General features: G+C 45.5%; 1 protein-coding gene across 10 annotated transcripts in view; it reads left to right on the forward strand.

The window, feature by feature from the left end:
- slc4a4a (solute carrier family 4 member 4a) overlaps nucleotides 1-13,400 on the forward strand; it is a 64,524-nt gene that overhangs the window by 17,592 nt on the left and 33,532 nt on the right. For 8 of the 10 annotated variants that reach the window (XM_061730712.1, XM_061730717.1, XM_061730715.1 and 5 more), the window contains 3 exons: nucleotides 6,760-6,895; nucleotides 8,830-8,990; nucleotides 11,874-12,053. In XM_061730712.1, coding sequence (XP_061586696.1) covers nucleotides 6,760-6,895; nucleotides 8,830-8,990; nucleotides 11,874-12,053 — 477 coding nt within the window. The remainder of the gene's footprint in view (nucleotides 1-6,759; nucleotides 6,896-8,829; nucleotides 8,991-11,873; nucleotides 12,054-13,400) is intronic. The other 2 variants (XM_061730714.1, XM_061730720.1) reach the window with 1 other exon arrangement.

The following is a 13,400-nucleotide window of genomic DNA, read 5'->3' on the forward strand; positions in this document are numbered from 1 at the left end:
AACATGGAAAGCGCAGCGCGAATGTGATTGTGGAGTCAGTACGCCTGCAGACACGACAGCGTTCATTTCATTTCAGGTTATTTCCTGTCAGCTTGTGTTTGTTACATTCTCATCAGAAGCTGCCCACCTCAGCTAACACAACAACATACCAGAGATAGACGGTCGGGGTATAACTACAGTACTCTGAGTGAACCTCCCTCAGGGTGTCACTCTGCATTCAGCCGACCCCTGTTCCCCGGCTGAGCTCGCTGCCCTGCATACTCAGTCGGACTTTGTGTTATAGAGAACATTTCCCGTACTTTTTCATGCGAGTGACGTGGAACGGCATCAATGCCGCATGTATTGTTGCTGCTGGTAGATCGCCTCTGTTGCGTGTACAGTGCTGGGACTTGCCAAAGGTCATAGAAGATGCACGGCATTTCTGTAGGATGCATGTCAAGAGTGGGACTCAACGGGACTTTAGTGGCAGTCACACTGAGCTTTCTGCCGGGCAGCAGGCATTCTTCCTCCATCCCATATCCCATGAGCCTTTGCTGCTGGGACAAAGTCCTCTTTGTATGCCCGTGGCTCTTGGCTAGAGCACACAGCGCTTTGAAATTGCATTTGAACGATGGGATTTTCATTTCTATCCCTCATTTTCGTGCTTGCATTCACCCCTCTTTGCTTTCAGTGAGCACCCAGCCTCACCCCCCTCCCGGCCCTCCTCGCCCACTCCCCACCATTCTCTTAGCAACCGGTGGAGTGGGACAGTATCGCATTGACACCAGCTCTGGTCTTGTTATCAGCCTGGCTTTTTGTCAGACTTTGTCAGTGTGCAGCATCTGGGAAATCCCGAGCACAGCTTTTGATGCTCACTGCCAGTCGCATGCTAAGGGATTTTCCTTTGAATAGTTGCAGTAATAATTACATATAAAAGGCTCACTATCCTTTTAATTTAATTTAAGACTTTGCAGAGCCAGATTCTGTTCAAATGGCTATTTAATTCACCTCACCTTTATTTGTATGGTGCCGGTTCACCAGAAAAGTCATCTGCAGTCCAGCGAAACTCAATCCGCTTTGTTCAATTATTCTCCAAATTAATCCAGTTGATTACAGTTACATTTGATCTAATCAATTCCAGGATAGTCCAAATTAAAATCCCACATAATGCCAATTTATCAAAACAGCTGAGCTAAGGAACCCAACAGATCTTCACTTCACTGCAATCCTCCATCCTGAGCAAGCACAGGGTGACCGTGGAGAGAAAAACACCCAAATACCACAGATAAAAACCTCCTCAAGAGCAAGAGTCAGGAGGGTGGAGAATTAAATTCACCTTTTGAGCCACTCAGAATATAGAATTTAACTCAAAATGAGTTCAACTAATACAAAAAACTAATAAAAATTACGACAACAATAGTAACTGTCCAGCTAAGGAAACCACAAGACTGCATTAAAACTTTCCTTTGATACGATCCCCCGTCCTGATCCAGCACCAGGCCACTGTGGAAAGGGAAAAACTTTAACAGGAAGAAACCTGGCAGACCCAGACTCGCATCCTCCCCGACCGGTTGGATGCCGAGAGGACAGGAATCCTGTTGGAGCGACGAGACTGTTCAGATTAAATGGGAACCACATCCGTATGTGGTTTGGATCAGACTTGCTCAGATCAGGTTCCAGTGCAGTAGCGCTTTGAAACCCGGGCCAGGGGAGCCAGTTGATGTAGTTTGGGGCGTCTTGTTAGGTAACTCTTGGACAGCGGGGGGTGTACCGGGCCAGGAGGCCCCAGGTGGACCCCGGACGTGGGAGAGAGATTGTATCTGTTGGCTGGCTTGGGAACCCCTCGGGGTGCCTGGGGAGAGGGTTATTGAAAGTACGGCGTCTGAACGCAGCCTCGGAGACCCCCTTTCTTAATCAACTGCTCACACCTGACTCTAAAACTGCTAATCCTAAAGGTGCACCTGGGTTCATTTACACAAAATATACATTTTGGTTCCAATTTCAGAAGTTTAGATAATTTTTGTCCTTTTTTTCTCTGTCGCATAGAAATCTGGTGATCATAAACATTTGCTGTCCTGCAGATCTAGTCTTTTATCTACTTTCTTCAACAAAGCGTTTTTTTACTCTTACAATTTGCATGGTTCGTTTTATGACACTTATAATTCCTGTTCTTTCTTTCTTTGCTAATTTTCTTTATTAGCTATGAGCACCTTTAAGGAATACACAAGTAGTGCTCTCTGTGAGCCCACATCACTGAAATCTGTGCCCACACTCACCACTTTTGGCTATTGTACCCATGCAATTTAGCCCCCACAGTATTTACAGCTTGTCTTAACTGTTTACTGTAATCAATGTAAACCTCTCCAGGTACGAGTGCCAGTTGAATGTGTGTAACACACACCTTAATTATTCCTTCTAAGATGTTATTATGTAGGTAGCAGGGACTTGAGCTAGTTGCAGCTTGTGTGTGAGTGTGTGTTTGTGTGTGTGTGTGTGTGTGTGTGTGTGTGTGTGTGTGTGTGTGTGTGTGTGTGCCAGCAGACAGTTTATCCTCCACCTAGTAATCTTACATCTGCTTGTCTGGCTTGTACCTGCCGTTGTTGTCATTGTGCAGCAGAAAGCACAACGGCGGGCCTCCAGCCTGTGTATGCAGCATCCACTCTGCTCGATGAATGAATGAGTGGATAAATGAATGGGTGAGACTAGCAGATGTTGTCAAACGTATCCTGTACTGAAAGTCCTCTGCTCTGGCAGCGCTAGTTAGACGTGTTGTTCTGGTGGCGACACTTGAAATGAGGATGCTTGGACAGTTTTGGTGGGGATGAATGTTGCGTGATATCGATTTGCATCACAGGTTAAGCTAGGTCACCAAAGTTACAATGGTTAACTGTGATTGACATAAAGTGGGCTTGTTCTTTCGGCCAGTTTGAAGACAAGGAGGCTTCAGAAACACTCTTCAGAGACCCGTGGGGGATGTCACAGGGGGTTTGTCCAGTTCTCACGTAAACCATAGTTCCATAAAGTACTGTGCAAAAATCTCAGGCACCCCAGTCTTGTTGTTTTATTAACATTTTTACATTTATATTCCAGTCATTTAAGACGATTAGACAATAGCCAAGCATGTTCTTTTGGCTCTTTGGTTTACGGGCGCCATAGCCGATCACTGTATTCTGCATATTGATTTGTTGTGAGTTTTTTTTGTTGGAGATGCCCTCCCTGACACTGCTCTTCCTTTATTCTGGGCTTGGGACCGACACCATGAGATCACTGGCTTGTGGTCAGTGGTTGGGTTTCTGCTATGTTCTGTCCAAGGATACTTGGGCGTGTGATCTGACGACCTCCCAGTTTCAGCTCTACCCAGTACACAGTTAGTTCCTTTGCAGTGGTTGCCAGGATGAATCTGGGAGTCCAAATCAGAAGTCATGACATACCACAATCCCGCCTTTCAGACTTTAGCAGCCCGGCTTTGAAAATCTGTCATTTCGTGAGCTGTTGAGATTTTGCAGGACACTGTGACATCTCACTCCAACAACTGAGAGTAATCCAGCTCCCCAAATGATTCTCACATGGGTAGATGTGTCAGAGCGCCCAATCCAAACACCTCAATGACAATGCAGTTAAAACATATATAAGGTTTTCAATAAAATTTAGTGCAGATTAATCTGACAGGCGTGCATGGTTGAAGTAGCTGGAATCTCAGTCATCAGCTCCGTTTAGGATCTCTGCATCATTTATTCTAATTGTCTTCTATTATCCGAGTTTCCCAACACAAGTAGGAAAACAGTTGGGATCTTATTTCAGTTCTAGAAGAGTTGAGCTTATATTACTACTGAAGTACCAATTAAAATGTGTCAGTGTGAAGGACTTGAGCGTGTCCCACATGTGCGCACCGCACCACAATGCTGCCGCAATATAAAATATGTTCATTTAAATATAAACGGTACCTGTTCATGAACCAGGTCGACTGTTAACTAACTCATTTCGAGCAACATCGTCTTTCTGTCCAGCATCTCTGCATTTTCATTTCAGAAATCTCCTTGTCTGACAGGAACAACAACCTCTTAGGGAAGATTAACACTGGAGCAGAACAAATATGATGTCGCATTTTAGTCAGTTAATGCAGAGATTTACAGAGAATATGCCAGCATGATTTCTTGTGTAACAGGGATGTTCCCAGCATCGTTTATTGCTTTAATATTCCCAGCGTGAGGCTACATGGAGCCCTAGACAAGGAAGGTCGAGTTTGTTCTTCTCTTATTGAGGCCATCCGATGAGAGCTGTGGAGTTAATGTGATGGTTTTCAGGTGCGGTATTTCATAAGGTCACTGGTCAGGTTGGAGCTACGCGTCACAAAGAACATCAATTCGTGTGATTCATCTCTGTATTCTTTATGTTGTCTTGTCATAAAGTGCCTGGTGATTGGAATTTGTCATTGTTTTGATCAATATTTAATAAACCAAACCTGTTCTGAAAATGCTGATGAGGGACTCACTTCAAAGGAAGTGCATCCGTCCGCCCGTCCGTCCGTCCGTCCGCCCGTCCGTCCGCCCGTCCGTCTGTCCGTCCGTCCATCCATCTTCTGCTTATCTGGGTTTAATCTGTGGAGGCAGCAGCCTAAGAAGAGAGTCCCAGACCTCCTTAATCACAGCCACTTCCTCCAATCTTCTGGGAGGACACCAAGGCCAGCCAGGAGATATAATCTCTCCAATGTGTCCCGGGTCTGTGTTCGGACCATCTCCCTGTTGGACATGCCTGAGAGTTTTTTCCAAAGCTTGTTTTGAAGCAGGATGTTTGTGATTAGTTCATATATATACACAGACTATTTGGAGTGTTTTCCCCCATGATAGAAATTGTAAATACCAAAACCTGCACTTTGGTGGAAGCTGATATTGTTTTGTTTAAATATAATATCTGCAATTCTATAGTCCACCAGAAGGAAACTGCTCATTTCCACCTGCTGGCTATCCTTTGAACTTGCCTGTAGCAGTAGCAGTGCTAGCATCAGTAGCAGTAGTAGCAGCAGGAGCAGTAGCAATAGCAGTTGTAGCAGTAGGAGTACTAGCAGCAGTAGTAGCAATAATAGTAGTAGCAGTAGCAGACACAGTAGTAGCAGTATCAGCTGTAGCAACAGTAGCAGTTGTAGCAGTAGTAGTAGTAGTGCTTTGTACGGCGTCACACAGACAAAAGTGATGCAGCGAAAATCCCAGTCACAGCTGCATTAACCTTAATGAGCACATATTATACTTTTCCTGACTTTCAAAATTGTCTCTGTCATCTATCCACTTTACATTCTTTCTTGCTGCTATTTTAAGAGGTGCACAATTGATTAAACAGCAAATAACAGTCTTAACAAAGCAGTCACACCAGAAGCTTCCCCTTTTCTTTCTTATAATGACTTTATGCTTGTATGAGCATTGATTGCATCTGCAGATTGGTTTTAGTCTAAAGTCAACCAGCAACAGCAGAGTGAGCGGGGAGCAGGGGGAGTGGAGGCCAGACAGAGTGCTCACAGGAACACGGAGAAAATATCGGACTTACGTTGCATGATCCCACACCTGATAAAAGTAAAACGACTAAATTCAAGTCCAGTTGAATCAGATTATAATGCAAATGAATCCACTTCATTCCAGTTCAGTTTGATTAAAACCAGACGGTATTCAGTTGAGACTTGATTCAATTCGGTTGCCCATCTGGAGGATCGATGTCAGTGGAGAGGGAGAACTCCCATGGTCCTATGGTCTTTTTCTTTTTTTTTCTTTCTTTTTTCACAGGAACATATCTTGACCTCTTGTTATGGAAAGTGTTGCAGTAAACTGGGTTAAGGCCTTTTTTGGACCTCTCCCAAAGAAGCCGTCCCATGCCGCCTGCAAAGAATCAATCCCCACTTGAATAAGCTGCTTTGGAAATGTATTGGTTCCCTCATTGGCAGCACATTAATTCGGGATATAGATGTTTGCGTCTGATAATAACAGCTTTGCCCATTCACGGACCTTCTTTCATCAATAGACTCGCTGGACTCGGGGGTTAAACACAGTCTTTTGGAACAATTCATGACCATGTCTTCCATAGGTTCCATGTTTGGACAGCGCTCAAAACTATTGTGGTGTAAAGCCCTGTTGAAATTGTTGTGGGTTCTTTTTATTGTGTTACACTCCTTAATATTCAAATGAGAAGACAAAAAGAAGGAAAGGCAAGCCACAGCTGAAGAACGGGCCAGTTTGAGAACATTTCCTAATTGTTAATGAGGCCTTCCAGGGCTTCTTGCCAAGGCAGCAGGACCAATAGTGAAGGGTGTTCAAACAGTGAAGGGGAGGGAGAAGGGGCTAGCTGTGGGGACACTGTCACTGAGGGGAACCCAAAACCCCATCAGCCTCCCTCCTACCTGGTCTGCAAAGTGCTGGAGCAGGCGGCTGAGAGTGGCCGTCACTTCTACCCAAGACTTTGATGAGGGTCCGCTGCTGTGGGACTCTGGTGGCCTCGCGGACCGCTGTGTGATTAGCAAGCCAAGGGTCATCTCACGTGGAGATTAAAGAGGGGGGGGGGGGGTGTCTGCTAAGATTTTAAAGATGTCCAACAACAATAATCAAGAGGAGAGAGGGCAAAAGGAAGAGGATGCAGAGCAGAACGGAGAGGAGGTGATGGTTAAAATTCGTCCACCTCCACCTCCTCCCGGGGTCAAGGGGAAGGGTCCAGCTGAGGACGAGAAGCTCTTTCCCAAACCTGTGCCCAATGGGCATCAATGCCAGCCCGTGAATCGCAGTATTTTTCCCCTTTCCACAGTCTCACCGGCTGCCGAGAGGATCCGCTTCATCCTAGGAGAGGACGATGATGGCCCATCACCCCCACAACTCTTCACTGAGCTGGATGAGCTGCTGTCGGTGGATGGCCAAGAGATGGAGTGGAAAGAGACGGCCAGGTAAGACCCGACGTCCCAGCCTGGACACGTCCCTTTGAAGCAGTCCGGAGAATACGGTGAAATGTCAGTTATTTTTTAGTTTGTAAAAAAAATCTGTTGAGTTGAAGTTTAGCTCAGAAATGTTGGAATGTCAAGCGACTGAAGGTTTCACAGGGTTTTTTCATTTCTTTTCGGTGGCTCACCAGTCGTCTCGGATCAGACGGAGCTGGGGCGATTGTTGAAACATAATTAGGAGCCGTTAAGTCGGGCTCTTTTAGGGCTAAAGTGGATGACAGTTGAGGCACCAAAAGAGTTCATGTGCTATCTGCTGAGCAGCTTTCATGTGGACGGACGTTTTGGCTCACGGTTGAGGAGAATGAATAGCAGCGCAACTCCGTTACATAACATTTTCTTCCAACTCATCCTGCTTTTCTGTGCTTTTACTTGTGCTCGGGTCTTTTTTAAGCAACATGATTTTTTTTTTTTTTTTAACATGTTAAAATAACAGTTTCAATTTTGCTTGAAGGAATTTCTTCTTTTTTCATAATAACAAATAACCCCACAAATAAGCAGGAACAGATGACATCTCAGGAACATTGATGAATGATGGTCCAAAGCTAACCCTGTAACAAACGCACTATCAAGAGCATGCTGGAAAACATGAGCAGGGTTTTTTTTATTTGTTTTTTAGCGTAAAGTCAAATTAATTTAAAAAAAGAAAAACGCTCTGAGATATAACGTTTTTGTCTGAGAGACAAAATTTACAAAAATACATTTATTTATTTTTGCTTCTTTATAGGCAGTCAAATCTGTCAGCTGTGCAGGATTTAACCCGAGTGCTAATTTCAGTAAGATAGGTTTAATAAATAAATCAGAGAAAAAATAGGATTAATTAAAAGGAAGATCAGAAGCATCAGATGTTAAGATTTTTGTAGTGCCTAATTTAAAAAAATGTTTTGCTTCAAATTTCTGCTTATTGCGCAAATAAGTTGCCAGGATTATTATTCTGCAAGCATATCCAGAGAAGAAGTTACGCAATGTCCAGCAAGTGGACTGAATACAGATGAGCAGAAGATGTTGCAAGCGCTGGGTCGTGTGGACCGTCTGCCAAGTGGGAGGTTGGATGGGCCAAATTAAACCCTGGTAACGGAGTGGCTGTTCGGGAAACCAAAAGACTAATGCTGCACCAGATTTCTAAGAAGACACAAGGCAGTGCTGGAAGATCAACACCTGTCTGCCAGGTGTGCAAGCAGAATAAAGAGACACAACTCGACCGTGCACAAGTGCTGATGGGTTTTTATTTCAGAAGTGCTTTTGTTGCTTAGTGAATCTTATTTCTTCGGCCTACTTTTTAAAGTTTTCTTCGTACATCTTGCAGGCCCGTCCGGCCAGCACCTTAATTATTTTCCTCCTCAATAGAAAGGGTCAGTCTGGTTTCTCTGGATGCATCGGTGCCAGCGTACGCAGAAGAAACTGCCTCTGGAGACTGCTGGATGGACAAACAGCCAATCCCAAAACTGGATGGTGTGACGTAGGAGAAGCGACATCCAGACTAATATCAACATAAGACATCCGACGTGGATTGGACCTCATGATCCAGGCTGTTATTAGCAATTCTGCAGCCATGAATAGTTGCTATTGGACGCTCCTCTGAGTCATTGCATAAAGCCCGTCCCTGCCCCATTGTGAATTGTTTGGTACATTCTGTACCGGTGGAAATAGCTGTGAATGGGAGGGGTATCGAGGCCATTTCAGTGAATAGACATGACTAGACAGGCTAGTTGTTATTTTTTTCATTTTTTTTTAACAATATGAGGTTGTATATTTCCAAAAGGCAACAGGTGAGATCGGTGATGCCAGAGCCTCTCATAAAGTATTTCAATTTGAACCTACCCCCGACAGGATAGCATGTTGATGGTTTCTGTGTTGTTTCCTTTATCTTTTCATGTGTTCAGGTGGATCAAGTTTGAGGAGAAGGTTGAAAAAGGGGGTGAACGCTGGAGTAAACCCCATGTGGCAACGCTGTCCCTACACAGCCTGTTCGAACTGCGGACATGCATAGAGAAAGGCACCATCATGCTCGACCTTGAGGCCTCCACCCTGCCTCAAGTTGTGGGTATGTCAGCCCCTAATCGCTCCTTTGTTCTCTAATTTTTCAGTCCTGAGGACATCAATAATAGAGAATGTGCCAGAAAATGTACAGATCCCACAATGATGATGAACTTCGAAGTACAAAGGGAATGTGCTGAAAATACGCTCTGCTGGTGGTCTCTGCTGCCCGCTTTAAAGGTCATGAAATGGTTAATTATGAGCTATTTCTTTTTTTTTTTTTCATACTTTGCTCATTAAATCAGAAGCTTGGGAAGCCCAGTCTCCTCTGATTGGCCAGATCCGGCCTGATCGGGCCCCACCCCCCTATTGCATCAGCTCTGTTTAATTTCAAAAATACAGGTGGCCATGAACTAGTCTTTCAGTGCAGTTTAAAGGTGACCTATTATGGCATTTAATGTATATTTTAAACAGGCCTTGAATGTCTTAAAAACAATCTAAAGCTTGTTTTTTCTACATAAATCATAAATCCAGCCTGTGGGCCCTGTCACTAGTTTTACCGCTTCTAACCTCTTTTTCTGCGCCTCATTTTTAGGGAAGGGGGGGGGTATGATAATGAGGCTCTGTGCTGATTGGCTCCCTGAATGACGTGTAGCAGGGGAGGAGCAGCCCGAGCCTGTAAATTATCACAACACTGAATTTTCACAAATGGAAACTTTATTGTTAAAAAATAAAATATGAGTTGTATATAAATAACATTTATGCACTATTTAAGCCGGATCTACCCGGCGGATGCTGAACGCTGGCCCCGGAGCCACGCCGGGCGCCCGGGAGCAGCGTTGCTAGAGCAGCGCCGCACCGCGGCTTTAACGGGGGAATCTGACCGGTTCCGACCGGCCGGGACCGCAGGAACCCGCCTGGACTGGTAGCAGGGACTCCCGGGGACCGACCAGCGGAATTTCAGCCGGATCTGCCCGGCGGATACTGTGCGACGGGCGCCGCAACCCCACGGCCGGCGCACAGATCGGCTCCGGAGCGTATCCGCGGCGAATCCTCGGTTACCGGGGATCAAACCGACAGATTTGCCTGAAAATCTCGGAGGGTGAAGCTGGTCCAGCCTGGGACAGACCCCCGAGGACCCAGCTCCCAAACCACCCGGGAACCTGGATGATTTAACCCGGATCCGCTCCGCCGCGGCGCCGCGTCCGACTGGCTCAAAGAAAGCACCGCTCCAGCAGCGGAGAGAGCTGGTTGTGGGCGTGGTTTCAGCAGCGGAGGCTGAACCTCTGGAAATCTGCTCCCGTCGTGACGTCACGACGGGAGCAGATTTTAATCGGCTCAAAAAAAACCACGTGACACTGGGGGACTCAGTCCGGCGGGGGTCAGAGACCTTGCAGAAATTCATGGTATTTTGTCTCCCCTGTGCTGGCAGGGTGAGGGGAGACCACTTTATATATGTTAAAACAAGAAAAAACGTGTTTTTCATAATAGGTCCCCTTTAAGTGTTTTTATATGATCTGTGTCACATGACGAGACATGTAAATAAATCTAGCTTAGGTTTTTTTTCCTTGTTGAGCCTTGAAACATGATTTAACAGCTGATGATGCCCCCTTGCACTCCTGGGAGAATTTGATCTCCAGTGAAGCATTTTCTTAAGTTTTGAATATCAGCAGAGTAACTTTGACCATCCATCCATCCATCCATCCATCCATCCATCCATCCATCCATCCATCCATCCATCAGAGCCTACTTTGAACACAGACGGAGCAGCTCTTTTCAGGATGTTTGTTTCGATGGCAGCTCTATTGTCCGCTTCGCCTGTGTTTTGCTGCTTGGTTTATTCCCGATGAAGGTCAGCAAGTTCCTGATTGTGTGACAAGAACCCGTCTGCCGGTGAGATTTTTATCACCCCCCGATTAGCAGGATACATGAAGAGCTGGCCTGCAGAGGGACGTTCATGTTCATGCTCCGCTGCACATCCAGACTCTTTATTCGTTCACTCATTTCTTCTGAGATTAGATAACGAACGGAGCGGATGTATCGGCTACGCTGAACTCCAAACGACAATACTCACAGTAGTTTTAAATGTCGACACAGTCGCCCGTCTCCTGCTGCTCTGAGAGGAGTTTGTGTCTTTGGCCCACCATGTCACGCCACCATCCTGTCGTGTTTGTCTGCATGAAGAAGCAGGAGGAAGAGCTAGCACTTGGGCTGATTAATGCGAAGTAATTGAGTGTGCCGGGTGGACTGCACAGGCCGGGAGGCGCTGGGCCTCTCGCTTTGAGGCCCGCCGACTTGACGGATGGGCCATTAGCTGCGCTACCCTTCCGCAGGAAGAGACTCTCCCCGAGGCTGCTCTCTGTCGGCATTCAGGTTTCTGACCTTCTTTTTAAAAATAGTGCAGACCTTCAGATGGAGCCTCTTCATGATGTCACCAAGGCACTCGTACAGAAGCGCCACAGTCTCGGAGGCACTAAACGAGTCCTTACACGTCGATAAAACCTTTTTACACTGACGTGGGTGTCTGCTTTAACCGTGTTGTAAAATCAGGAGGATGCTTTATAGGAAAAAACTGACCGTCAACATTGACATTTCACTCTTGATACTTTATGCAAAATTATCAGAAAGTAAATTTTAGTTGTATGGCATTTGCACAACAATTGTAGGAATTTAAAACAGAAAATAATGCTTAACATGCACAAATAAAGATAAAAAAGGGAGGAAAGTCAGAAGGACAGACAAAAGTTCCTGGACAGACAACAAATAAGGAATTATTGGTTTGAAGGAGTAAAAGTGGCTCTTTAGATTAGACTTAAAGGCAGAGATGGAGAGAGCACTGTTCGTGAGAAGTGGAAATCGCTTCCACAGATGTGGACCAGCACATCTCCCTGATGGTTAAGGTGAGGTTTTCTCATGCTTTCCCTCCCGTCTCCTCTCTCCGCACATTCAGAGATGGTCACCGACAACCAGATAGACATCGGCCAGCTGAAGGCAGAGCTGAAGGACAAGGTGATGTACACGTTGCTACGGAAACATCGCCACCAGACCAAGAAGTCCAACCTGCGCTCTCTGGCCGACATCGGAAAAACGGTCTCCAGTGCAAGTAGGCTGTTTTCCAACCCGGAAAACGGTAATACTGGTGCCAGTTTGGTGCAGTCTTTTTCAATTTTTCTATTGTTGAAAAATCAAGGGAGGATAATCAAGTTCTTGATTTGTTTCTTTTTACTGGAAAACTTGTCTTTACTTCAGTGAGAACAGTGAGTTTGGAGGCCGGGGACGGCGTGCTGCTGCCTTCCTCCGCACAAACCCGCTAACGTGGCATCAAGTGATCACAAATACCAATCAGATTGATCAGAGGATTCAGAAAAGGCTTTTTATTAATATTTTAACTACTTTCTGAATGTGTTAACACAGTAACGTCTCACTGAATCCGTCATCCAGTCAGTGGCACTAATCCTTGTTGATGTATCTTGCTGAAATCATTCCCAACGCTCGATATCAGCTCTTTAACGATGCCTTGAATGTGAGTGCACTAACTGGGGGGGGGGACTTTGTGCAGGACTTCATGGCCCGTGTGAGAAAAATCCAAGGCCATGGGAAACGATACAACCTGCTTGTTTCCCTTAATCTCTTGAGATTGACTAAATACAAAAGGAGAATCTGCTGAAACCTCATTTCATCACGAACCCGGCGGTGTGAAGGATTAAAGAGTGACTGATACACAGGTGTAATCCACATGTTGGCTTTTATTTGTACACTCAGTAACAAGATGTGTCACCAGGTCGACACCATCATTAATCTGTGACCGAACATGGGCCTTTGGAGAGCGGAGTTATTTATTACCTGCAATCAGGCTCCAGAAACATTCACATCATCAGAAGAAAGTTCCCCCTCCGTGGAAACTCACCACGCAGAGGGCCGTTATCACCCCCGCGGTTTAGATCAAAATGACCACTGGCAATCATTAATTGGTTCTAAGTCTTTGAAATAAAATGCAGCTTCAAGGAGATATATTATGGAATAAAACATATTTCTCCGTGCTTGCGTATATTTGGGTGTCTGAAGTAAACCTGCGACCCGACAGGCGGATCAGACGGGACTTTTTATCCTCACTCGCCTTCACGTCTTGATGCATTCGCTGCGGCTCGGAAGAAAAGAGCACAGACGTAAAAGCCACGTTTCCACTGAGCGTCCAGAGCGGTTCACTGGCTCACTTTGCTACTGTGTACATTTTAAAAATTGACATCATCGAATGTTGGAAAGAGTAACAGGAAAAAAAGAAAAAATCCACACAGTCCAGTCCGTTGGTACGGACGAATACTGGGCCCACTGAATGGGGAAAAAAGGGGATTCTGACCTTTCTCTCATAACCGTGTTTCTGTTCTTCAGTGGGCCCAGTACCCCGGGAACGCTCCTCAACTCTTCAATTCAGTTTGAGTCTATTTCAGTTCCAGTTTAATTCTGTTAAATTTCAATC

This window comes from Cololabis saira, chromosome 9 (assembly GCF_033807715.1).
Source record: "Cololabis saira isolate AMF1-May2022 chromosome 9, fColSai1.1, whole genome shotgun sequence".
NCBI classification, from domain to species: Eukaryota; Metazoa; Chordata; class Actinopteri; order Beloniformes; family Belonidae; genus Cololabis; species Cololabis saira.